General features: G+C 39.8%; 2 protein-coding genes across 3 annotated transcripts in view; one reads left to right on the forward strand and one right to left on the reverse strand.

The window, feature by feature from the left end:
* Window positions 1-25,584, reverse strand: part of NUP98 (nucleoporin 98 and 96 precursor) — a 39,557-nt gene extending 13,973 nt beyond the window's left edge. Inside the window, exons 1-20 of one of the 2 annotated variants that reach the window (XM_085320627.1) lie at window positions 25,394-25,584; window positions 21,748-21,848; window positions 20,821-20,922; window positions 20,524-20,703; window positions 19,696-19,835; window positions 18,510-18,617; window positions 17,677-17,860; window positions 15,835-15,998; window positions 14,912-15,049; window positions 14,133-14,271; window positions 12,578-12,670; window positions 11,788-11,928; window positions 10,106-10,239; window positions 9,496-9,683; window positions 8,557-8,673; window positions 6,737-7,041; window positions 5,404-5,517; window positions 4,557-4,695; window positions 4,086-4,263; window positions 3,567-3,731 (exon numbers count right to left, since the gene is read on the reverse strand). In XM_085320627.1, coding sequence (XP_085176753.1) covers window positions 3,567-3,731; window positions 4,086-4,263; window positions 4,557-4,695; window positions 5,404-5,517; window positions 6,737-7,041; window positions 8,557-8,673; window positions 9,496-9,683; window positions 10,106-10,239; window positions 11,788-11,928; window positions 12,578-12,670; window positions 14,133-14,271; window positions 14,912-15,049; window positions 15,835-15,998; window positions 17,677-17,860; window positions 18,510-18,617; window positions 19,696-19,835; window positions 20,524-20,703; window positions 20,821-20,922; window positions 21,748-21,820 — 2,802 coding nt within the window. In that variant the 5' untranslated portion in view covers window positions 21,821-21,848; window positions 25,394-25,584. The remainder of the gene's footprint in view (window positions 1-3,566; window positions 3,732-4,085; window positions 4,264-4,556; window positions 4,696-5,403; window positions 5,518-6,736; window positions 7,042-8,556; window positions 8,674-9,495; window positions 9,684-10,105; window positions 10,240-11,787; window positions 11,929-12,577; window positions 12,671-14,132; window positions 14,272-14,911; window positions 15,050-15,834; window positions 15,999-17,676; window positions 17,861-18,509; window positions 18,618-19,695; window positions 19,836-20,523; window positions 20,704-20,820; window positions 20,923-21,747; window positions 21,849-25,393) is intronic. The other variant, XM_085320628.1, reaches the window with a different exon arrangement.
* A 334-nt stretch (window positions 25,585-25,918) lies between these two features.
* Window positions 25,919-26,094, forward strand: part of PGAP2 (post-GPI attachment to proteins 2) — an 8,545-nt gene continuing 8,369 nt past the window's right edge. The window contains exon 1 of the mRNA XM_085320630.1: window positions 25,919-25,960. The gene's annotated coding sequence lies outside the window, so the exon portion shown is untranslated. The remainder of the gene's footprint in view (window positions 25,961-26,094) is intronic.

Here is a 26,094-nt window from a genome sequence, read left to right on the forward strand (position 1 = left end):
TCATTGAGTATTTATGCACATTGATAGGATTCCCCTCCCAATCCTTCTCTTTTCTAGGCAAATACACCCAGTTCTCTCAGCCTCTCCTCATGAGACATGCTCCCTATCATCTTCACATCCCTTTGCTAGACTCACTCCAGTATGTTCATATGTCTCTTGTACTGGGGAGCCCAGCACTGAACCCAGCACTTCAGGTGTAGCCTTACCAGGGCTGAGCAGAGGGGAAGGACCACTTTCCTTGACATGTTAGCAACACTTTTCCCAATGAGGCCCAGGACACCATTTGCCTTCTTTGCCACAAGGGYACATTGCTGGCTTATAGTTAACTTGTCCACCAGAATCCAAAGCTGCTCTTCAGCTGGTCAGCCCCCAGTCTGTATTGGTGCACAGGGCTACTTCTCTGCAGGGGCAGGACTCTGCATTCCCCTATGCTGAATTTCATGAGGTCCTGCTCTACTCATTTCCCCAAACTGCTGGGATCCCTCTGAATGGCAATGCAGCTACCTAGTGTATCAGCCACTCCTCGCAGTTTTGTATCTTCTGCATCCTTGCTGAGGGTACATTCAGCCTAGGTCATCAATAGGCGTGTTAAACAGTATTGACTCCTGAGGGACACCACTAGTGACTGGTCTCCAACTGGACTGTGTCACTAACCACAACCCTTTCCATCCAGCAGTTCAGCTACTTTTCAGTCCACCTTACTGACCRCTTATCTAGCCTGCAGTTCCTCTATTTGTCTACGACTATGTTATAGRAGACAGTGTCAAAAGCCTTGCWAAAATCAAGATAAACAACATCTATTGCTCTTCAAGAACCCCTCAGACTGCTTGTGTCTTGCTGTGTTATCCCTTCAGCAGATATGTGGGTGGCTGAAGTCCCGCCATGAGGACCATGGCCTGTGAATGTGAAGCTTCTTCCAATTCTCTGAAGGCCTTGTCTACTACCTCTTCCTGAGCAGGTCTACAACAGACATCCACTACAAGGTCACCCACATTGATCAGATATATGGCGATATATATGTCTGAGCAAGGAAATTATAGCAGACAGTCCACTGGAAATCATGCTAAGGAGGTTAAAAGCACCATCAAATTTCTCCATAGCTCATCAGAATCAGSCAAGAAACATGATAAAAGATACCAGATTAGGCAGATAAAATTAAAGCAGGAGATCTGAAAAGACAGAACTTACTGGCTGGCCTGCAAGTAAAATTAACTAGTGGTATCTCAATGTGTTTACACCACACAAAACAAATTTACAAGTCAAAACAGGGTTACACACAAGTTTCACTACCTCCTTCACTGTGCTTTAATGCAGCAAGGTCCCTGGTGTAATTCGCTCCTGCACACCTTGCAACACCAACAAATTCATTAGTACTTCAGATAGGGAGGAAAAAAAAAGATCTAGATCCTAAATGCTTACCTCAGACACAAGAATACTGTTTCCAGATGTTTCACAGTCCAAGATTTTAGCAAGTTTTCAAGCCATACTATGTTGTTTCTCAATTTTTTGGAAATTGAGCTAGATACTTTATGTATTTTCATAATCACAAACCTTAACTAAATGGCATTCAAGTTAAACGTGTTATTTAACAAAAATGTGTCCAGGCTGTTAAGTAAATTATCTAGGTCTTTTTTGTAGATTCAAATTCATGCATGTTCCCAGTATTTTTCACTGCTTAAAACACGAGCTCTAGTCTCCATTAATTTCAGCAAGAAGTAAGGAGACAACTGAGAGGAGGTACATAAACAAGTCTGTTAGTCTTGTTCCACTCTAATATAATGCAAATACTTAAGGATTCTAGTTTATCAGAGCAGGTGGAAACAGCAAGYTGTAATTAACCAGTGAAAAATGATAATGTAGTAGCTGTGCACATCTATTTACTATTTCTAGATTCCAATACAGAATTCATAGAAAAGGTGGAAATTCATTAAACTGTCACTAGCCAGCAGAGTAGTATGTTCTGCTAAAACAGCAGACTGTTGTTACTGGCTTCCTGTTGATACGGTGATCAGGATCCCTATCATTTGGCTCCTGTAACGTACCAGCAATGGCTGTACTGAAAAACATTCTGGGAAGCTGCTGCCACCAGATCTTTTCTCCCTGGGCCCTACCACAGAATTACTTAATGCTTCAGCACAGTTTGCTTATAAGAATAATGATTCATTGTTTCTCATGACACGATGAGYATCCCTGTTCAAAGCTGCTGTAAGCGATACAAAGCCACTGGACAGCACAAAGAAATACTGCTGCAATGTCTCTTAGGGAAGGACTAGTCTGAGTAGAGAAGACGAGTGTGCAATCTATTCAACAATACTGCCTCTGAAGCTGTTTTTCCTGCTTTGACTTTGGAGATCCAGAAATAGAACTGTCCTCCTCTGCTTCCCTGCAATACTGAGCATCACGAACACTGGCCATATGCCAAGCAGCACCTTAGCATATGATCTATGCCTCAGTGAACTGCAAGCTTAGAGATCTTCTTTCACTGCAGTCACAGATTACTGAAGGATAGAATAGAAAGCCTGCTTAGAAACAGAAACAAAAGCTTATCAGCAAATACTATCCAGCTGTTAAATACTCTTCTGTTCAGCCTTCCTGCATACAGTAACTGTCGAAGGCCTACTTTTGCACCCRGACAATCAATAAACCAGTTTTGGAAAACATCTTCTGCCTTCTGTACTTGCATACTGTTTTATAACAAGTTATTCAAAAAAACCTATAGGTAGTTTGAAAAATATTTACTGTTAACACTATCATAAAGAATATGTTCTCTCCAATCAGTGCCAGGAYACCTTCCAAATAGACTATTTTCCCATCCACAGCAAAGCAGGTCCTGATTTAACTTGAYAGTACCCACACTAAGTACATCTGGAAAATGAGAATGTATCAGCTGCAATTAGATTACCCTTTAAATCTATATGAAAAAAARTGTTTGAATGAAATTAAGTACTAGACATTAAGAGGTTACCAGTGAACTGGATAAAATGGTATCTTCCCTCTAAGGCATACAGACATACCCACTGAGAACGTTTTCCAAAGCTTTAGAAGCAATCATATTCAATTCCAATACGCTTAAAAATCCAGCATATAGCCAGCCTTAAAAGAGTTGTTTTTAATTAAAATAGAGCATATTCTTAAAATGTAAAGCATACAGTCTTACATACTAAATGTTCGAGCCATATTATTGCACAAAGTCATTTTCAATGCAGGCAGCGCAAGAGGTTATTATATAGCATATAATCAATATTCACAGAAACAAGTTTTCTTCCACAGGTGATGCAAATATGCCAAATTCTATTTAGACCACAATCTAAACAAGAAACAAGGATTTAAGACCTTCMCCTTCCCACCCTTATATTCTCAGGATGAAATTTCAAGTGTATTAATGAAAGAGAACATGCAAACACTTATCAAGAGTTGGAAGAGCTACCAAGTTTGTTCAAGTTTACATATGGTTTTGCTCTTCTGTTTCCAGGCTACTTGCTACATTAACAATCTTGCCCTAGGCAATCAGCTATTCTTCAAACTTCATATTATGAATTCGCTTTTAGTCATCATCCTCCTTCTACCTGAGATGGAGGCGTTGGCTTGCCATTTAAGGTCATTTGTTGTGGCGGCAGATACCCTGGGGGTGGCACAGGTGCAGTTTTTAACTTCTTTGTGTCCACTTTTGAAGAATGCTCTTCCTCTTCTTCATCTGAATCTTGCAAACCATACTTTGAAAAGTGTGCCACCTGCRTAGTAAGAAGGACAAGTATGTCACCCCTTGGCAACAAGATTTCAGGCATTTATTTCCAAAATGCCTGAACAATGAGCTGGCATAACTGCCAACTTCACATAGCAGTCATGACACTTGGAACAAATAAATTCAGCCTTAGTATAGACCAAGAATATCTGCTGTATGCAGGTTTTAAGAGCCAAAGAAGTTTGTACTACGTTTAGTATAATCTGCGCCGCAGTTGAAAGACTTGAAAAGAGTTTATACAGTAGTACATTTTTTGGAACTGTAAGTTCTCAGGAGAGTCCAACTTCAGATACTTCTGATATTTTTGCAAGTAATTTCATAACTAGGAGAACACAAACATTACCTTAAATACCCAAGATCCAGTCTCTGGGCGGTATTCCTTGAATCGAGCTCCCTGTTTCCGAGATACCGACTCTAGTCTGCCTTCATAATTCATCTCTGCTAATCGTTCAGGGCTTTTTATCAAGCATCGAGAAGTTTTATCTGTAGGCCAAACTCCGTCTAACGTAACTTCAGCTCGTCTATGAAAGACAGAAGTGTAAGACAAAGTTTTAAGGTAGAGCTATTACAGTATAGATACAGGAGCTGAGAATTCAATGTGTGCTCAAACAATTTTTGTACCAAATTTTGGTTCAGAACCTGTTACTGATAAGTAACTGTACAATACTGTAATCTGAAAGCAGACCTATAAAATTTACATTTATTGATACCTTTCTGGAAAGGCAGTAGATTTTATCAATATTAGTAAAATATCCTTACTCTGTCCAGGTAGAGCTTTTTGAAAAAAGGCCCACAAAAAACAGTCCTATATTACCTATTTAATCCTTCACCAACAGGTGGTTTTCTTTCATCATCAGGGTAAACAATAACTTCTTTCCTACGGATATGCACGATGTCATCCAAATTTAAGTTAGTTAGGTTTACTTCTCCTTCAAAGTAAATCGATCCATAACCTGGAAGAWAAACAAGAGGTGGCCCAACATCACAATCTGCATATGAAATCTCACACTAGAGAACCTAAAGTTCCTGCTATACTCTTCTTTTCCTCAACTTATTACTTAACTTTGTCATGTCTCGAGAGTAGGGTAAAAGTGACTCCTCCTTCTCAGTATGAAAGTATTGAAAATATTATAAACTAYTTTATAGTCATTTTTTTTTGCACAGAAAGCTTTTTGTCACTCTTTGGCTATTCATATTGCTGACATAACTACTAAGCAGTACCCTCTGCTTTACAGCACATTTAGAAAACATGGTAAAAAAAATCAGTATACATAATACAATTAAAAAACCCCAATAAAATAAAACCAGTAAATTTTGAGGGCTCTTCACTAAAGCTCAGTTAGCTTGAATATAGGTAGCACCTGAGATGGAAACAACGAAGATCAGTTTAACACCCATGCTCCAGTAAGTTTCAGTTCTACAATTTTTGCGTTTAAGGATAGCAAGCACCTTAAAAGATAGAGAAGCTTCTGAAAAGTTCAAATGTGAAAGGAATACGTGCTAGGGTGATCAATCTGTAAGATTCTAAGTCTTTGATACAAGTCAATCACAATACAAGGAAACTGTTTACAGTCTTACTGAAGGTAAAAAACTCGGACAGTTTCCATTGCTTTAAAATCACTGGTGAACTTCAAGTGACTAGAAAAGCTGTATGTGCTTACCTTTACGGCCTATGGTGAAGTCAGTCACAATACATTCATTCCTGTCATTGGTAAATCTAGCCAGCTCCTCCATAGATGGGATGGTATAGTAGCCAGCTCTTGTTAGAACAATTCCTACAACAGAAGAATCACCGAGAACATGATGACAAGATTATCAACTTCAGCCTTTCAAGAATTTCATTCCATTTCTATTGCACACCTGGACAGCCAAAGACCCCAAATAAACTGAGAATGCAACAAAAGCAGAGTCAAAGCCTGTCTGACCTAGCAAATTTAAAACAGAAGTGTGATGTCAGGCTATTTCAGACTAGCATTCTGTCAAGACCAGAGATCAGCAGATGTGTAGGGAAAAAACACACATAAAGCAACACTTGACACAACTATTCTCCTGTTTTTAACAGTTTGAAAGCCCAGGCACCTGCTGACCAAGATGYAGCATCTTTTCCATTTAACAAGCTCCAAGGCTTTTTCATTTGTTGATTTGTCAAATGATCTAATGATTTCATTAATAATTTAAACTCAATTAAGCTTTTTACATCCACAACTTCTTGTCATTGGGGTATCTAGGTTAACTGACATTTGGGAAGACAGATGTCTTTTGAAAATGTCACTTGATAACTTCATCTGATGCCTCACGTTACCTGAGAGCAAACAATTCTATTCTTCACCTTCTCCAGGCCACTCACAAGTTTAAAATCCTCTAACATAGTTCCCAAGTCTTCTCTAGTTACAAAAAAGGGTATTAGTTAAATAAAAACTATTCAAGACTTTTAATCACATTTTCACACTTCTCCATCTATTTCAGCTTCACTATACCCTGAAACTAGAATTGAAAGAMGACTGAAATTTAGAGAAAGTACTGTGGCACAGAGTGGCATAACCATGTCCTATGTTCTATTCCTCTCCTAGAAATTTCTAACATGCTATTTGCATGTTGATAACTATCAAGCACTAAACTAAAATTTTAATAGATTTATAACCCCAAGATCGTGTTCCTGGCTGGTAATCAGTTCAGTCCACTACTGCAGAACAGGTGCATATTGGTTCCCTCTGCCTTCTTCCTATCTCTCATGCATTGCACAACATAAATAAAATATAACATTAGCTGATGAAATCTGATTGCTCAGTGATTCAGCAAAGAGATTTTCTGCATTAGATAAGAGACAGGAAAGCAAGAACTAGATTCTGAAGAAAAAGTGAAAGGAGGGAAAGGGAAAAGAAAAGGCTGAGGGTCAAAAACAGTAAAAAGACCTTTTAAAAAGAGCATAGATGAAGTGCCAGCAGAAATTATACACCTACAAAGAATTACTACTACCTCCATCCAAAATCTAACCTGCAGGATGCAGCTGATGCATGGTTTCAGTCTCTTCTTCACGCTCATCCTGAAGGGAATCATCATGAAATGAGGCATCCTCACTGCTGCCTTCCAGACCATTTCGCAAGGCTGCCCGCATATTCAGAGCCACAATGGTGTCATCCATATTGTTCTGGTGTCTGTGCACACTGTTCTCTGGGGTCTGCGGGATGGGCTTGGCAATGGGGTTAGTGTAAAACCTAGTCACTTCATGATGATCCTCCTCCTCCTCTCGTTCACCATCTTGTCTGTGGTTTTCATCAGGAGGTACTGACAAAAAGAACCTAAAGAAATGAAGAACAAAGCTTAACTAGTTAGGACGTGAAGAGGCTCATTAAGTCTAAGTCTTGTGTCAATATTAAAACTCCAGTTTCTTTTCATATAAAAAGCAGACCGCACCACCACAGAAGGCAGAGTGCCAGCAGGTTGAAGGAAGCATTTACTCCCCATTACTCTGCACTTGTCAAACCACCTCTGGAATTTTGCATCTAATCTAGGACTCTCAATGAAAAGAWAGATATTGAAAAATCCAGTGGAGGGCCATGAAGATGGTCAGCAGGGAAGAACATGTGCCTTGTGAGGAGAGATTGAGRGAAATGGGTTGTTTAGCCTGGAGAAAAGGCTTGCAGGGGGACAACAGCCTTCCAACACCAAAGACAAGAGTCAGGCTTTTCATATATGCATGGCAAGAGGATGGGAAGCACGGTCAAATAAAACAGGGGAGGTTTCCACTTGACCATGAGGACTGTCAAGCATTACAACATATATTTGGAGCAGTTGCAGAATCTTGACCCATGGAGGATTTAAAGACCCAACTGGACAAACTCATGAACAATCTGGTCTTAACACAGCATTGACCGTGCTTGAGGAAGACTGACCTCCCAAGGTCATTCCATCCTGATGGATTCTTTGTTCTATTAAGAGATTAACCATGCTATAATATTGTGTCCAAAATGCACACTGTTTTAGAAGAAAGGGATGATTAAGCCTTGAGGGCATCATGATGAGGTCAAACTTGAGAACATTACTGTGACAATCGCTCCAAAACAGCAGCTTTGAAAGAGCTGTCTGTTGTGCCTGACTACTGACAATACAGCTACTGYATCTTCCTGTCTCATTAAGAAGAGACCAGGTCAGGACTAAGGTGCTTCTTTACTGCCATAATCAGTTCTTATTTCTAGTAGTTTTGAATTAAAYCAAAATGTTGAGTTGGTCAGGATTTTGTCCTATTTTTGATTAAAAAGAGGAGTTCAGATGAAACAAGACCAGATTTATAGAAGGAAACAAGTGTTTTGGCTTGCAGGGGGCGAGGGGCCAGAGAGAGAGAAGGGGAGAAGGCAGTGCTGGAAAGATATAGCCTTAGGAATCCCTCATTTTATTATATAGAAAATACACTACTATAAGACAACCGGATTAGCAAAGCTTCCTTGGAATTCCCACTGAGGGAACAAAACACAAGGAGAGCTTGTTCTCACCTCAGGGTTAAGTTTAGTATTYCCCTCAAGTAATCACTTAGTTTCTCTCTACACCGAATGAAAAGAGATGCATCCAGAAAGTCTTCCCTCTGAATTCCTGATTTTGGATGAAAAAGGGAATTGCCTTCTGACCACTCAGGAAGAACAGATAGCTGGTTTAAAAGGAAGTGAATCTCCACAATAGGTGAACTCATTTTTAATAAGCAACTAGAATGACRTTCCTTAGAACAAAATATCTACCTGCTTTATTCATATTAATTTAGAAACATGCATAACTAGCTTGCATTTCTCAAGCATGAACACTTGCATCATGAATCAACATACCGATCTCCATTCTCTGGATATTCTGATGGAGAAGCCAGATCTTCATTTTCACGACTTACAGGTGAAAATAGATTGCTACCGTTGAGGTTTTTCAAAACCAACTTTTTGATGCTCTTCCTAAAAAAACAGAAAAGAAATTTGAAGAGATCCACTGCATAAGTACATACTTCATGCTTAATTTGAGCATTCCAGGGACTGGGAGCCATATAAGATCTGTTCCCACAATTGCAATACATGAAGTCTATTAGAGCATTGCAATAGCTGCCTTATTAAAAAAGGTATTTAAGATTTTTTTTTTATATATATATTCTTCTATATATTCTTTTATATGATTCTTCTATAAAAGAATCAGTGTTAGGCTATGAAAATACCAGAAATTGCCTTTCATACTAAACCTYATTAGCAAACCTAATGAAACTTCAGTTTCAGAAACTGAAAGTGTAATACTGTATCTCCATTCCTTGCAATAATTCATAGTTGACCTTATAGGCAGCTTCATTCCATTCATAGGATGATCTCAATTAACAGTTTAATTAAAGTCAAAGCTAACCATTTTCATCCTCTCAAACATTTTTCTCTAAGCTACACATAAATTGTTTTTGCTGTTTGCATTTGAACCAGGTTACAAAATCCCCTGAAGTCAGCGAATGTAGCACACAAAGGAGTTTACTTAAGCTGATTAGGAGCATTAGAATAAACAGGATGTCCAATCTGACCAAATATTTTGGGTGAAGCTATAATTTTTTTTACCCATACCAGCACAGTGARGTTTTCAAATAAAATAACCAGGAGTCCAAGCTGTGTAACATATCAAGAGTACCAAATAATCAAAACAAAAGGACAGAAGTTTACATAAAACCATTTTTCTGTACATCATTTATTACATAGCTTTTCATCTCATACCACCTTCTCCCTCCAAGATACACAAAAGCAACTAACTTGGGCATGAATGCACCRTTGGATAAGGATGGTTCATCATCATCAAGACCATCAAAAAGATGAGATTTGGCAGAGCCAGTAGTCTGCAAAGCTTTAGGTCGCACTCTGGTTGCTGGACGTGGTGTCAGTTTGTAGTGGGTGGGTGTTGTTAAGGCCTTCTGAGCTGCCGGATTGGTTGGTTTCAGTCTCTGAAAGAGTAAGATGTAGAATTGAAATTTTCACACCATTTGAAGTTTGAAAAAGGATTTATTTTGTTGTCTTTCAAAACAAACTGGCAGGTCAAAAGTGTCTTTGTCATAAGCAAAGCTCAAATTAAATACTGAAAAATTTCAAGTTAAGTATACACAATTACCCATCTTTATTCTCAGCTAGCAGCAGTAAAGGCACAAGAACTCCAAAGCACAGGCTCTAAAATGCCCCAAAGCAGTAGAGAAAGCCACAGTATACGCAGTTTTAGGGTCCTGTATAGCATAAAAAGTCACCGCACTGGTATGAATGTATGAATGGCAAGTCATCGAGTTGCTCACTGCTGCTTAAGTGAAGATACGATAGTGAACACAATACATAATTTCAAATCTTAYGCATGAGTTAAATACCTATATGCACTCACCTCTTCTTTCTTCTTTGGGTCTGACATGGGGTTTCTGAAGAGTGGAGAATCTCCAAAGGGTGAGTAAGTCAAGCTATTGAGATGCTGCTGAAGGACTGCTTGCTGGGCAGCTGATGCATTTGGGTCTGTCAGTGCTGCATAAAAACATCAGTTTTTGTACAAACTTCAGCATTAAATAGTTTTATTAATGAAACCAAGGTAGGCTCTATTAGGAAAACAGTCATTTYCCCCCAAATATTGCCTTAGTGAATTCAATTTATATACAAACTTCAGGATTCTTTTCCCCTGCTCTTCAGTCATCATTTCTACAGTACTTGTGAGGAAAAAGAAATCATTCTCTTCCCTTTTGTGCATTAGAATTTACAGTCATGCTCAGTAAGTTTTTAATCTGTGAAGAGCTGAGGGAGAGGAGAGCTACACAACAGCAGAGTAAGTCTGGTCTGTCAAACCTTTAATTAATACATTTGACTTGTAAAGCGTTAACCTCTTTTGTTCCAAGAACAAAATCTTTGATTCAAAGCTTTAATATTTCTGCTACACAGACTAGATTAGAAATTGATCTAAAGTCTCCCCTGTAATAGTAGTCTTAGTTTTGTCTCTCCATCTGCTAGTGTCTCATTTTAATTCCCATAAAATACTATGAAGTGTTCAAGCAACCTAAAGGAGGTTTACTTTTAATTTCAAGAAAGTCAGGCTCTGTATTCCCCAAGAAAAAGAACATTTTCATAAGCAACRGCATACTGTCAAACAAAGTCTGCAAGGAAGTTGAAAGGAAAGTTTGAGACAGCTAGTTCTTATTAGATGAAACACTGGCTTAAATGAACAGATGTTAATCAGTGAAACCCTTCCCTAAGCTGCCCCATTGCAGGCATTGCCTACAGCACTGGCTGCTTGGAACATCTGCAGATTTACATTCAGGGAGGTCCAAGATTAAGGAAAAGTGTAAGCAAGACAGTAATTTATAAAATCTGACTGCAATACCCTGAAGAAACAGAGTTACTTTATTCTGAAGAGAAAGTAGCTTCCCCCAACTCAAATCTTTCCTAATCGTAACACCAGATCCTCTAATAGGTGAAGTTACTTTAAGAGGAAGGTGACGGTATTCCTCCTCRTCTTTTAAAATTGTTTCTCTGAAATAACAGCCTCAGAAAAGCTAGAGCAACAAGGTCTATTCACACCATTCAAAGTGCTCAGATCTGCCAAAGATGAAGRCAGCTGGAAAAGGTACATATTTCAATTTACAAAATTATAGCAGAAGAGCCTGAATCTRAAGAGCATTCCTTTGGCCAACAGGACAGCACACTTACTAATCAAATCCCTACAGCTCTCATAACTGGAACTATTTAAGCAGCTAATAATACAGTGCCCTTACTTTTTTTGGCAAGGGTTTACTCTTGCTGCCTCGCACTCAGCGATGGGAAATATCTCAGTAATTTTGAAGATGCAGCTCTAAAATAGCTKCAGCTATTAATGTTAGACAGGTACCACTGAACTACTTAAAAYATAACTAGCATGAAAAAGTTGTCATGAACATGGTCTAACATTGCTACCGAAGCCTCAGAGAGTTGCTCAAACATTTTGTTTTCCCCTCTAAAGGATTTGGGTGGGATTTGTTCCAATGTTTAGACACATCTCAATCAAGGCAGGAAGCAACAATTAAACTTGGGTTAACACACACTTACCTACAGCAGGCTGAGGGGCTCCAAACCCCAGAGTAGCTGCTGAGGTATTGAATCCTGGTGCTCCAAATGCTCCTGTTCCTAGTGTTCCACCTAGTTTAGGCTGAGTATTTCCAAATAAAGAAGTCTGTCCTGCCCCAAGAGCTAAGGGGAGAAATATAACTTTTTACTATCAAACTGTAAAAAAGCTTACAAGTCGATTTATCTCACAAAAAATCATTTGTTAGACTGTAAGAAAGATTCAACATGTTCATGAATGCTACAGACATTCAGAGGTCAAAGAACAGATTCACATAATCAGATCATCAGGTAGTCTCCAGACAGCATACAGAGGATACCATCAGATCATTGAACCATTAGCCACCACTGTCAGCAATGTTGCTCCTGTCACTTCAGCACTTGAGGACAGGAAGACCTGTTTCCAGTGAGTCTAGTTTAAGATTGCCAACCTTCTGCTCCAAGGCAGTAAATGCCATAACACAAGGTATTTCCTACCAAACATGCAGATGGCTAACAACTTCAAGTTCCATGACAACATCTTAACTCTCATCTACTGAGCAAGGTTGTATGCAAGCCTAGGGGCAGATATCAGTCTTTCTAAAAGGTGCCCCAATATAGTGCTACCAATCTCTACTTGGTTCTGATTTGAAGCAGAGATTCATGACTCCAGACTAAAAACATCTACAGTCATTACTACACGACCAGAGCTGCCAAGTAATATCAAGGCTATATTATCAGAAAAGTCTGAGAGTTTTTCTTAAGTTAAAACAAAATAAACTGGTAGCTTGCTTACCCGTTCCAAATCCTGTTCCAAGCCCAGTTCCCAGAGTTCCAGTGGCGGGCTTATTTCCAAACAAACTATTGCCAGCAGTGTTGGCACCAAATCCTGCAAGAATAGAAACAACAGCACATTAATCTAAAGCTATTACAGATGGAAGCAAGGTGGGATGAAATATCTAAGCAAGTAAGAATCACTTGCTCCCAGACAGCTCCGCCATAATTAAGGTCAAGTTTCATACACCATTTCCAACAATGTAAGTTAAGCTCTAACCAACAGCAAGAGGGGACTTCAGTGATATTAGAACTCATTTTACCTACAAACATAGCATTAAAAAACAGTACAGAAAAATACTGACTTGCCTTTTTAGACATTTATTAAAGACTTCAAAATTTTATTGAAAGTCAGAAAGGACATCACGAGCCTGCATTTGGCAACAGAGTAAGATGTATGAAAGTTTCTTAAACCAGAACAAGTCCCATTTTACACTGCTTATACCACACAATCACTTCTTTGATTCTTACTGACAAAGCAGTTAACTCAGATGCATAAGAGCACACAGTTCAATGCCATATTTAACTGTAAAAAAGTACAGCGCTAGGCTAACACTAGACAGATTACTTAAATTTAAGATTGTGAAACCATCCAATTAAAGCATTGGTTAGTAAACAAAGGCAGAATCAAACCAGAAAACTGCAGACATAGACTGACATTAGAAATACCTTTGAGCCAAACTCCACTTTCTCTGCAAGTTGTACCACTGCAAGTGATGCAGGGAAAATAAAACAATAGAATCAGTATTGTTCCCTACTAAAATGTTTTGGAGATATCAAAGCAGATATCAACACCTTAATCATTCTAAAACTGAGCAGAACCTTGTTTTAGGAGCAGAGTTTCTTTGGTCTCAGTTTCAGGAAAAAAAAAAAATCAGAACAGATTTCAACAGAAATCCTGTTAGTTCAAGTCACTGATGGACTGACTTAGTCACATTTCTCCTGCTTGACCACATTCATTCAACACCAATTCCCTAACATTAGGGTTAGAGGCCAACGCAACACAACATATTAGTTCTTCAAAAGTTTGATTTGTCATATTCTTGGGAACGATGACAGCTACCAGCTAAAAATTAAACAGTCACTTCCACTTTACCCTTGCTCCAGTGCAAGAYTTCCTTGTACTCTGCCATCAAGCTACAGATACCAATGTGACTATTTGTACGCTATTTCCTTCAGCATTCCTTTGCAAGCTAAGTGTATTTACAGCCTCTTAAACCTCTACAATGTGTCAGCTTTAACTTCTATAGTTTTCAATTACAGGTTACAACTTCAGCACTATTTGAAATAGTGACACTTCTCACGTAACCATCTACCTTCTGAGTCAGGGCGTGCCACCAGAAGGAAAGGTGCAAAACAGTGTCCAAGACTCTCCCCTGAAAGGGCACGCATCGGAAGCATGGCTTACCTGAGATTTTTAACATTCATAATCATTTAGCATACGACATTCAGCTGCCTGGTGTGTGGTATATGCAGTGTAATTTTAAGTGATTGAATCCCACTTTTTTTATATGTACCAAAATTGGAAGTGTTTGTATTGGTTCCTAAAGTCAGGGTTGGTTTGTTACCAAAGAGCCCGCCGCCAGTGGTTGTGCCAAACGAGGGAGCACTGGTTGTGGTGGTTCCAAATCCAGCAGGCTTGTTACCAAACAGGGTCTGAAAAGAAGAAAACATGAATTAAAAAAAAAAAAAAAAAAACACACACAGATGGACCGATATGAGGAATTATATTTGTGTTTCACAGCTGGCAAGAAAGCTGATCTAGAGACAAGCATAACTTGAACCACCCAATGCAGACTCCCTACAATGGTGTGTTATTTGCAAGCCACATGCACTAGTACTGTACGACAATAAATACCTTCTGAAAATAAGTATTTTAACTCCTTTACCAACTCCATATAGAATACATCAAAACCAAAAAAGATTCAGTATCAAGGATCAAGTTAATTTTGGCTAAGTCAACATTAGAAGTTAAACGCTTGTATTTTCCAACACTACGCTGAGGCAACCCTAGCGACATGCAGAGATTGACAGATGTTCACTCTCTCTTGCTGTCTTCAAATCACTAAAAACAAAATTTTTAAGAATTATTGTCATTCCTGTAATACCAGTTTAATTTTAAATTTTTATATTATATCCTTTTCTTTACAAAACTATATTGCTTTTGCACTTTAGAATCTTAATTCTTTAGACCACACTGCTTTGATAGAGGTCAATACACAGCAAYAGGACTCTAGAAGCAGGTGTGGGTTTTTATTTTTTTATTTCCGATTTCATCACAAAGGCACAGACATACCGAACCGCCAACACCAAATCCTGTGTTAGCTTGTCCAAAGAGACCAGTTCCAGTTCCAAATCCAGTACCAGCATTTGTATTGGCAGCTGTTCCAAAAAGACCTCCAGGTTGTGAGGGCTGGGTTGCCCCAAAGAGACCCTATAAACATGAATTATGTTTGAAAAGCATAATAATATTATCTAAAGTCTAGCACTGATGATCTGAACAGAGCCAACACACAAAGTCAGTTAATAAAATGACACTACATTTCCTCTTTAACTGAGGGGAAAAAATGCTTAAGCAGCTTCATTCATTCTACAAAGAATTAGTTACAAAAAAGAAATAAAAATCAAAAAATTGATGCTTCAAGTCTAAAAGGCTACAAGAATTCCTTCAACACTTTCAGTGAGGGAGACGGAAAAGAAACATTTCTGTAATACCAGTTTAAAATTTCAGACAGAAGTTACAGAATATTCAGAAAGAATATAGTACACTTGGAGCTGAAGCCTTCGGTTATGCAATGAAATTACAGCTGTGTAGCATCTTTTAATCAGAAGAAACCCAGAATGCTGCTCTTTTAGTCACGAGAAAGTTCAAAATGGTTAGTGTGAATTCCCACAGAATGTTACTAATGAAGTGATATGATCTGTGTGAATGTGACTGGGAATACTTGAGTTGACAGAGGCAGCAGTCTGCTTAAAGGAAATTCAGAAAAAACTTGTTAAACACTATATTGCTATCCATTTATCATGAATAGCAACTTTTTCAGTTATTATTAAAAAAAAAAAAAGCTTAAGACAGCATTCAAAGCCTAACCCAAGTTTCACAAAACTGTATTAGTCTGAGGAAAATTTCTGAACCACTATATCCAATCTTCTCCAGCTAGTTGGAACAGCAGCTACATCACAAGTCACACCTCTAAGTGTTTGAGCAATTTATCTTACCATGGTGTTTGTATTTGGCTGTCCTAGAGTGCTGGTATTCCCAAAAGAAAAACCAGTGTTCTGCGTTGTTGTAGCTTGTCCAAATGGTTTGTTAAACAGACTGGGAGTCTGAGATTGCTGACCAAARAGACCCCCTGTTGTTCCTGTTCCAAAGCCAGTTGTACCTACAATATGCAATTAAATTGGTTAAAAATCCTCAAGCACTTATCCAAAYTATTCATGTTTCCATACTCAGTACATTCAAACATGAAAAAGATGCTTGAATTCAACAGAACAGCAAAACATGCCATGTCTTCAACACAGCATGGTATCTGCATTTAAATCAAAGTAATTCTTGTTAGATATTCTATCAGATTCTCCTTGCCCTAAAAGTCAGCATGAACCTAATACCCAAGAATTATTAGCAAATACACTTCACACATGGATCTGACCAAAAGGATAGCCTCTTTGCCCTGGGCAGCTTGTTGTTCATCATACCAAGAAAAATGTACCATCAGTATCTGAAAAAAGCAGTTAAGCAAGAGRTGGACTAACAGCCAGAGAACTGAAGATCAGTTCCTTAAATTACCAACACTGTTCTACAGACCATAGAACTACTGCTACAGAATCTTCTCCCTGAGCTTGCAACTCTTTTCCTGTTCTTTCCCCAATGGGAAGAGAGCTGTTTGTGTGTGATGGGGTAAAAACAGCACACGTACGCTAGCRCTTTTGTTCTTGCTTTCACAACTATTACTGGTGTCTCTGCAGGACTTGGTGCTTTCTTTGGAGTTAAATGCAAGAGAAATACAAAGTCCAACAAAACTGTGACACTGGGCAGTCCACTTATTGTAATGAACCCTACTGCTGCAAAGTGCAGAGCGTTATGGACGTCCGTATGTCGATCTTACCCAAACACAGCAGCTTAGCTCAACTCACAAGGGCCTCAAGTAAGTTCACAGATTAAACCTGGCAATGCCTATCATTAAGGACAGACACACTTCCAACCTAACATAGTACAGCCTTTCTCATAGCAGTTAATCACCTRTGCTCTTACTGCACACTGTAGGATTTTGATCTTCTATTCACAGTCTACTTCCACATAAATACAAATATCCACTTACATTCAGGTTTGCAGCAGAAGTTAACTGTTTCACATAAAATCAGAGTGTGTTTCATCTGAGCAACATTCGTTTCACACTAAGTTCAAAGTCCACTAACGGGTTAGTCCAACTGGCCGGTAACTATCAGACTTGCAAGTATTTTTTTTATAAGAGACGTTAGTCATTTCACACTTGGCATTTACTCTTGGTCCAAGTACACCAAGATGGACAGTGTGAAACCAGGATGGGCCAACATTTAAGAGGTCTGCATTCAACCTCTGATCTACTTGTGAAAAGAAGTTCCTGGCAAAATCTAATTAGACCACTRTAAGCTAACAACTCAATTTCCAGGGAATTTATGCCTACTCTCATCAGTGGTAGAATCTAGACTTCACCTTTAGGCAACTGATTCTAYCACTCTAGCAAACAGTAACGATCTTCTAACGGTTGTACTTCAAAGTGTTTTACTGGCTCACACAACCTAGTTGACTTTCCTGCAAAGTCAGATGCACTAATGAACTGTTTTCCAGCACATCTTTGGGGATATAGAGGATCATAAAACTACTAAMTATTAAGTAGACTGAGATATCTATAGCAGAGAACTTGATTACTGATTGTTGGTAATACAAATAGACAAATTATGAGTTCATATCAGTGTTTTCTCACTTTATTACTGAGCTCTAAATAGCTTAATGGAGTATTTGCATTTGTAAGAATGAAGAATACTCAGTAACAGTAAAGACAGCAGGCAGGCAATACTTACTAGTTCCAAAAGCAGTTTTATTCTGTCCATATGAAAAGCCTGTATTAGTGGTAGAAGAGCCAAAAAGTCCTGTAGCTGTACTTGATGTGGCAGTAGAAGACCCAAACAAGCCTGCAGCTGCTCCTGCTCCTACTGGATTTGAGGGCCCCTTCCTATTTGCCTGGTAGTCTTCTAAACGAAGTTCCTAGTAAAGGAAAACCCAGTTCTCTTTACCCATTCTTTTTACATAGAATAAAGTTAGAACAATGTCATTAACACATTCACACAAAATTTAAGTTTACTGCAAGAAGAAAGTACCAATAAAAACTGTAACACTTAGAAAAAGGGGGGGGCACTGTAAACAGGACCTAAATTTAAATGTACTGCTGCAGTTCATATCTGGGGTTAGATTTTAGTTCTAAGAGCTTTTTCAGGTCTTTTCATAGAAGGCCTCTTTTGAAGTATCAAACAAGTTAACTTCAACAGAAAGCTTCAGGGTTAGATCTTTGGAAACATCAGTTTATATTCAAGAGCCATGAGTTTTGGCTGTGACATTATCACAGCAATGCAGGATTGCTCCTAACAGGAATTCTCTCTTCTAGAATGTGTTGAAATAAAACTTCCAAGTCTTCAGAAAATGCAGCATTAAACATTTAAAAGCAAAACCAACTAACATGATGTATGAAGTGTTTTACTTGATGCTGCCCCTACTCTGCAAGCGATGCAGATGTGGAGTACCATACTCATATTAGTGAACTCAGAAGGTGCTTACAACAGTCTAAAGAAAGCTCTGATAAAACAATGCTAATTAACAGTCAAGCAGGACAAACACATCTAAATACATATTGACTGACCTCAAGGGATTTGCTTTCATATTCTTTCATAGCAGTAATGCACTGGTGCTTGGTACTGATGTTAGTGCTAACTCCAGATTTTACCATAGTATCTGAGCCAGTCGGTGGCTGCAAGAGAAGAGGTTAAGAAATCAAATTTAAAATCCAGCTAGGTTTTCATTAATATGGTTAGTATTCTCCTGTTAGATGCTGTTAAAGTCTAAACTTCATACAGGAATAGTTTTAGCACCACCTGTACAGCTGTGATCTCACCTAGTGATAAAGCATTTTCAGTGGCAATCAGCAGTGGAATTTACCCCAGTAACACCTAGTTAACAACCCAGTTTCACTTYAAAAATAGTTTACCTAAGTGATACAAATCCTCCAGCTATTCAGGAATTTTATTATCCCCAATATCTTTTCTTACTGTCCTCTGGAGAAGTACATATCAATGCCCTCTGACAGTCTGTTCAAGTTGGTCATCACAATTCTGTCCACACCCAGGAACAACAAGCAGAAAGTCTATCTGATAAATTAGCTCATGTAAGTCTTAGCCCTCTGCTTCTAGACTGAAGAAGTATTTCAGAAAAAGAATTTCTCCTTTCATCAGTTACCCCATTTCCATGACAGCTCCTTTTCCAAGCCATCCTCCATTTTCAACTGCCAAAGAATCTTCAAGTTTTATTATTCTACCCTTTCTTAAAGGGAACTCATACAGAAAACACATACAGAAAAGGTCTTCAAATTTCAGTTTACCTTTCCAGATCCATGCTAACTAAATTACATTTATTTTGACTCGCACTGCAAAATGGCTTTAGGCCCTGTTGCTATTAGCATTTATTCAGCCTTGATCACATTGAGTTCTGCAGTACATCTGGCTCTCTTGAGAACGCTCAATTTTAAGAGCTGATTTACAATTGCATTAAAGCTCAAGAGGTAGGTTTGACAAGTCTAGATAGGGCATGACTTCCTGGTGTTTGAGAAGCCTGTCAAATTCAGAATAAAGAACTTTTACTACTTTTGAGTTAGTTATACATCTTATTTCCACTGCAACATTCTACTAATGGGTATGCTTTCAAGACATTTTAGAGCACTGCACAGTTGTATATTAATTAACTGCAACTGTATAGAAATTTACACAAAAAATTGCAAAATTTAATGTTTCTATAATAAACAGGTTAGATGAAGAAAGAAGAACAAAACTCACATTAAACTTAATAGTGGTGCCAGTTGGAGCAGCAGTAAAACTAGTTGGGCCAAAAAGAGAGCCAGATGTGCTCCCAAAAGGATTGGAGGTAGTGTTAGTGGTTCCAAACAGACCTCCACTGCTGGTACTCGTTCCAAAGTCTAAAAGAGAGAGAGAGAAAAAAAAACAAGTTCTAGAGCCAAACTCCAAATATTCTATTCAGATTAAAAAATACCTGAGAAATTAGAGAAATTGCTACAWAAATTTATAGCAGTGCAAAAAACCTACAGTAGAATGCTGCATTAGCAGACTGTAGAAGATTGCCCCCTAACTCTTCACCTTAGGGAATGCTAGAATAACCACTGCAGCCAGTTTCACTCTACTCTCTTGACAACAATGCTAAGAAAGTGATGCGTATACAGGCAATCAGTGAGATTTCTTTCCTCTTCTCTGAATGGTCTGCAAGTAGTTGCTTCTGCTTCAGGGAAATACAGTAGAATTTAAGACGCATTTCAAACATCCTAGTGACAGAAGCAAGCCAACCGTAACTGCTCTACAACAGCAGAAAAAAGAGCTAGAATGAAACAAACTCAAAGGACATTTGAGAGTAGGAAATGCTGGTTGATTACCATTTTCAATTTATTTTAAAATTCATGTCTAGAATTGTAGCTACTGATTTTGTAGCCCACCAGCTCAGTTTTGGATACTGTGGAGGATATATCCTCCAGGGACACGGCAGGGAGGGACCCACATTAACACTTGTATCAAATCCACATATGTATCCAAAGCTCTGTGCTCTTCAATCAAAAAAATAACCAGTACTGAAAGAAACGCAGTAGTTTCACTCACTTCCAAACCCAGTTGGCTTATTCTGTGCAAATGCATTATTTTGAGAGGAGAAGAGACCTCCGCCAGTGCTGGTAGTACCAAACAAGCTGTTTGATGTTCCAGTTGATGTTCCAAACCCAAAGCCAGTGCTTGTGGAGGAGGTGGCTGGTTGATTAAACGTAGTCGAACCAAATAATCCTCCTGAACACAGAAACAGACTATTAATCATTTGCAAAAATTGTTTAGCTTYTCTTTTTTGTTTAATAACATCCCTCTTTCGGTATCGCTTTCTGCACTACAGTCATAACACAGCAATACCTGGTTTTGTCTGTGTACTCCCAAAGAGGCCTCCAGTATTATTGTTCGACCCAAAGGCTGATGTTCCAAACGCTCCTCCGCTTGTAGTACCAAAGCCAGCATCTGAGAAACAGCATTACAGTTTAGATGAAATCACATTTTAAACATGYCTACTAGGAACTAAACATTGTTGATGTCTTTTGAATTTTCAAAAGGGAGTCTGCATACAACTATACTTCCCAGAYTCTCATGTACATGAAGTGCTATATTTAATATTTGTATAGTTCTTAAAGCAAAAGGCTACAATGGCTAGCACCAGCTGTTGCTACAGAAGGTAAAGACATTCAATTCTGCTAATCTGCCAGACCTCCATGATTAATTACAGTTCTCAAAAGTTGGTCTTTACTCTTGTTCCCAAACACAGGTATAAGAAAAACAAATACATATTGTAAATACCACAGCAAACTTTTAACCATTAGAGTAGACTATAAACCAATGTATGTACCCTATTTATTAAGGGGCAAATTCAGCAATTCTGCTATAGCTCCAGAAAGAACTCCAACTTCATGTTTTTTCCTTCCATGTCTTCCCAACATATCTCAGTCCYGTCTGAGTCTTTCCCCCTCAAGATTGCCTTCATCTAAGCATATAAATTTCCACTTGTTTTATGAAAGAAAGTTTCACTGACTGTATGCAAAATTCTGGTATCTACTCAAATTAAAAGCTCGTGTTAGTAGAAAAGCCTAAGATTGCTGAACCTGATTCAAAAGTGTTTCCTATGACTGTTAAAGCAAGTGAGTTGTACAGCCTAGMAATATTCCAATTCTGTCACACACAAATAATCACATCTATTTGATTCTTTAGCTGCACTTCTAAGAAAATAAACAAAAAACCCTCAAACCTATTCGTTAAAAAATGTCACACTACAAGCTTAGAAGCATTACTTACTTTGTCCAAAAGTTGAAGTTGTCCCAAAGCCAGTGCTGCCTCCAAACGGAGTTCCGAAGGATTTGTTAAACATTTTCAGGATGTATTAGGTTTTTCTAAACCTAGAAAAATTAATTCAYCATTTATATAAAGCTTACTTTGAAAAGTCATTATTCATCTTCCTCACTGCTGATGTAAGCAATCTAATCTGACTACTTAAAGCATAATATGCATGAAAGCAAGATTTAAGTTCATGCAGATAATCAGAATTCTAAATAAGACCACAACACAAATATTTAGTAACATCACAAAAYCTCATCATCCTTAAACGATCCTAGCAAAATCAGTCAGAAACCTAAGACCAGTAAAATATTAGCTGACTAATGCCACGTCTCAGTAATRTCAGAGGTAGTGGATACTGTGATACCATCTCCACCATTCTGCTAACGGTCTGACAGGGGCCTGCTTCTGTAAGCTTGGAGTGTAAGAGTTCTGTGTGTATCAAGAAGAGACAGTTAAAAAAAAATCAATTTTGCCAATGCTGTCTGGATCTCCCAAGCATCAGCAGAACAGAAGTCTCACTGGTGGCATGCCACAGGGGTGGGAGGTGCCTGCAGACACATCAATAGAGGACAATCAAAATTTTAGCACAATCCTTTGTGATGGACTGGAGCTAGTTGGTTGCATTTATCTTTCCTGTCACCTGAACATTCATGTTTGCTCCATCACCTGKGTGCCTGAAAGACCACCCCACTAAAACACTCCTTTAAGTATACACACAAGGACTTGCACTGCACAACTGTTTCTGTGACACTCCCAAGATCTTCCATAACTAATTTTCTATTAAATCTTACCTGCCAACTACTTCAGACAAGACACAGAAAATGAAGGAAATGCATTGTACAGGTATTACAGGAATATACCTTCCATCAACTTCCAATTTATTGCTCACAGACTGTACCAAAATTTTCTAAACTCCTCCAAGGATCTTAAAAAGCCCATTAGAAAGTTTCACACTGTTTAGGCAGAGACACAGTTTAGCCTTACACACCCACTGTTTTATTCGTAGACAAATTTAGTAACACTGCCACACTCCAATCTCTTTTCCAAGCCCAGATACAGACACTATGTAATCTCTTTTTCAACACTATCAAGCTAAGGAAAAAAAGAAAAAAAAATTACAATAGATTCTCAACTATAATCTAGTCAGTACAATCTGTAGTCTTTTCCTGCATCAGGGCTAGCAGATGTKTTTAATTACTCCACCGCTGAAAACACCAATATTACCTAGGAAAGTTTTACTGTTGGTAGCATTAGTTAAGCTACAGTAGGGCAGAACTACTGTGTTTTCTCTATAGAAAAATGTAAAACATGGCCAATAYAAGAATACTTAAAGTACTACTCATTACTGAATTAGGATAACTAATGCAATGGCACACTAACCTTTTGCATTTCAGCTTAAAGAAAGAACCCTTCAAGTTTCTCAGGAGGCTTAATATCCAGGATGGCAATAAACTGCTTGAAAGTATTCTCTGGTCACCAACAGTTTTTAAAAAACTCTGAAAATGACACCTTTACGTATCCACAGATTAGACAGCTTCTCTATTAATTCTAACCACTTTTATATCCTCCTAATAAAAGGAAGCATACACCCCAGAGCACTCAATTACTCCAGTGTAAGAAACTAAATCCATCTTCTTGCTCATGGATTTAGACGTGTTCCATAGAACACTGCCTGTAGCCTGTTTGTGAAATGTTTTCCTAAAAACCTGTATCATTTTCCAGGAACAGCCAATTCTAGATTTTAAGCAGCYGCTGGTGCCCATCATACTTTTGCAACATCCCAATACTAGTGGGGACTAAAACGGTTAAGAGCAGAACAGTATCCAACTCCTATACCAAAGAGTAACTAAGAAGATATTCTGGGTAATCATCAACTATTCAAAACTAGTAAATCCAACAGCATGTTGAAATCTTGTAGTGTTACTACTCTTTCCACTTGCACATATAACGCCTCAATGATTAATTATACAATTTAAGTAAAATGATTGTGGGATATGTAAGACAAAGCTCATCTGAAGAGGTATTAGAAAACTCTCAGACTAAAATCAGCCTCCTGGAACAGAGTGCTGCCTGTCACAAAATGTGATCCCTTCTCCATGAGATGAAAGGTAATGCTATATCTCAAAACATATCAGAATTCTTCCTAACTCCCTCACCCAAAGCTTTGGCATCCTGCACAATTTTCCAAGTGCACTTCCAGTTCTTCCATAAGCATATTCCTGCCATGGTGCCAAGGCCCTCGTGTTTTGCTAACTAGCAGAATCTCACTTCGGACGGTGGGACAAAATACAGGGCCATGTCTTCTGTGTTTCTTCAAAATTTAAACTCTCCCTATTCTGTACTTGGAAGTAGCTTCCAAGAACAATCACCATCATCCCATCTATCTCCCAAAACTTCAAATTTAATGCATTCTTTGTTAACTATGTAACTAGAATTTTTTCAGCCATCCTAACAGGAGAGGTATCTATTCTTGCACATTTCTAAAATGGAARTTATCTGGATTCCCAAGGTGAGTGCACTCAAAACCTTGAATTTTACATCCACCTCAAATCCATTCTTAACGGTTTCTCTACACCACTTTCACTCATTTCACTTTTGCCCCTTGGGCAACATCAATCTCTTTAAAGACCAGATACAAAGTATTCATTTGGCTTTCGAACTACATCTCAGTTATTACTGGTCTCAACTTTATTTTTGCTTCAGAAAACCTCTCTGCTTTCACTGTAGCCCTTAATTATGCCATTATTTTTTTCCAAAGTCAAACATATCAAAGACTGTCTAGTATCAAATTCCCTTTATATTTCCTAAATTACTTTTTAGAAAACTATTTTGGAAGGAAGCAAGCTTCAAAAACACTTAACTTTCCCTTTTGCTTTGAAACTTCCTCATTCTCTCCTGACACCTCCTCTTCCTTAACTAGTGACTCTCAGAAACTCAGGTTTGACAAACTACTAGAAMAATAGAGCTCAATCATCAGATTACTGATCTCTTGGATAACTAAAAACCTTGTAGAACCTTTAATACCACTAACCTAGGTCAGTGGTTTTGGAATGCCCCATATGGGCAAYCGTCTCTCTACTGCATATTTAAAATACAGCACCAAACAAGCTAACTCTGAGCTGTTCTGTGAAAGCACGTATGACGTACAAACACAAGCAGTATCCAAGAACTGAAGAACAACAAAAGTAGGATTAGTAAGAGGGGACTTTTTTTCCTAAATACTTTTTTATTTGCCAGACACGCAACTCAAGTCCTGCAGCCTACTGAGCTCTCGGTGAAGGGCTGCTATTCCCTCACTCCCGCCGTGGAAAAGGGGCTCTGACCACAGTTACACAGCAGCGTAACACGGGCCTCAAGCCACGTGCAGAAAAAGCCTCTATTAAGACACGCGAATATAGCTGAAGCAGCGTGTTGGCGCATCTGCGGTCATACTCCAAGATATCCATCGCGTAGAGCGCCCGAGAGCAGGGCTACATCCGCGCTGCGGGGTTCGCGGGCAACACGACAGACGAGCAGCGGCGCCGAGCGGGCAGCGCGGCTCCCCGCGCCGCCGGCCGCGGCCAACCCCCGCCCCGCCGCCAATTCTTACGCCACAGCTGCTCACCGCGGGCGCGGGCCCCCCGAGGGCCGCGGGAAGGAACGGAGCGGAGGGAAGGGGAGGGAAGCGCCGGGCCGCGCCGGGCCTGCGCCTCGCCTGGGCCGCGCCGCTCCCGCGCCGCCGCCGCCGCCTCACAGGGGGAGGGAATCTGCGTCACACTCCGCTCCGCGCGCACCTCCCAGCCGCCCCTGCGCCGCTCCCGCCTGCCCCCATTGGCCGGCCCCGCCCCCGCGCGCCTGCCGCCCATTGGCTGTCGCGCTTTGAAAGCGAGGTGGTCCCGCCCCCTCTTCCCACCCGCGCAGGAAGGGAAGGGCTGCTGCTCTCTGATTGGCTGCAGGGCTGCGACCCGAGCGCGGATTGGCCCGGCCCAGGGAGGGGGAAGGGCTGCTACTGCGGAAGGGTCCAGAACGGCCGCACCGCTGGGCTACCCTACATCCGGGGCGCTGGGGGCGGGACTTCGCCCCGCGTGGCCAATCCCACGGCGCCGGGCCGCCTCCATGTTGCGACGCAGGGGGCGGGGCCGAGAGCCTTAAAGGGGCCGCGAGGAAGCACATGCWCCGCCGGGAGCGGCCGGTGAGGGGCGCCCGTGGGGCGGGGTCGCCTCGGGCCCCGCGGCGCCCCCGTGGGGCCGCCCCACGCACGGACCCCGAGCCCCGGCCCCCGGCGTCCCTGTAGGGCTGCCCTAGAGACGGGCCCCGAGCCCCCGG

The sequence above is a fragment of the Rhea americana genome, unplaced genomic scaffold (genome assembly GCF_003343005.1).
Source record: "Rhea americana isolate MKP2758 unplaced genomic scaffold, rheAme1 scaffold_648, whole genome shotgun sequence".
NCBI classification, from domain to species: domain Eukaryota; kingdom Metazoa; phylum Chordata; class Aves; order Rheiformes; family Rheidae; genus Rhea; species Rhea americana.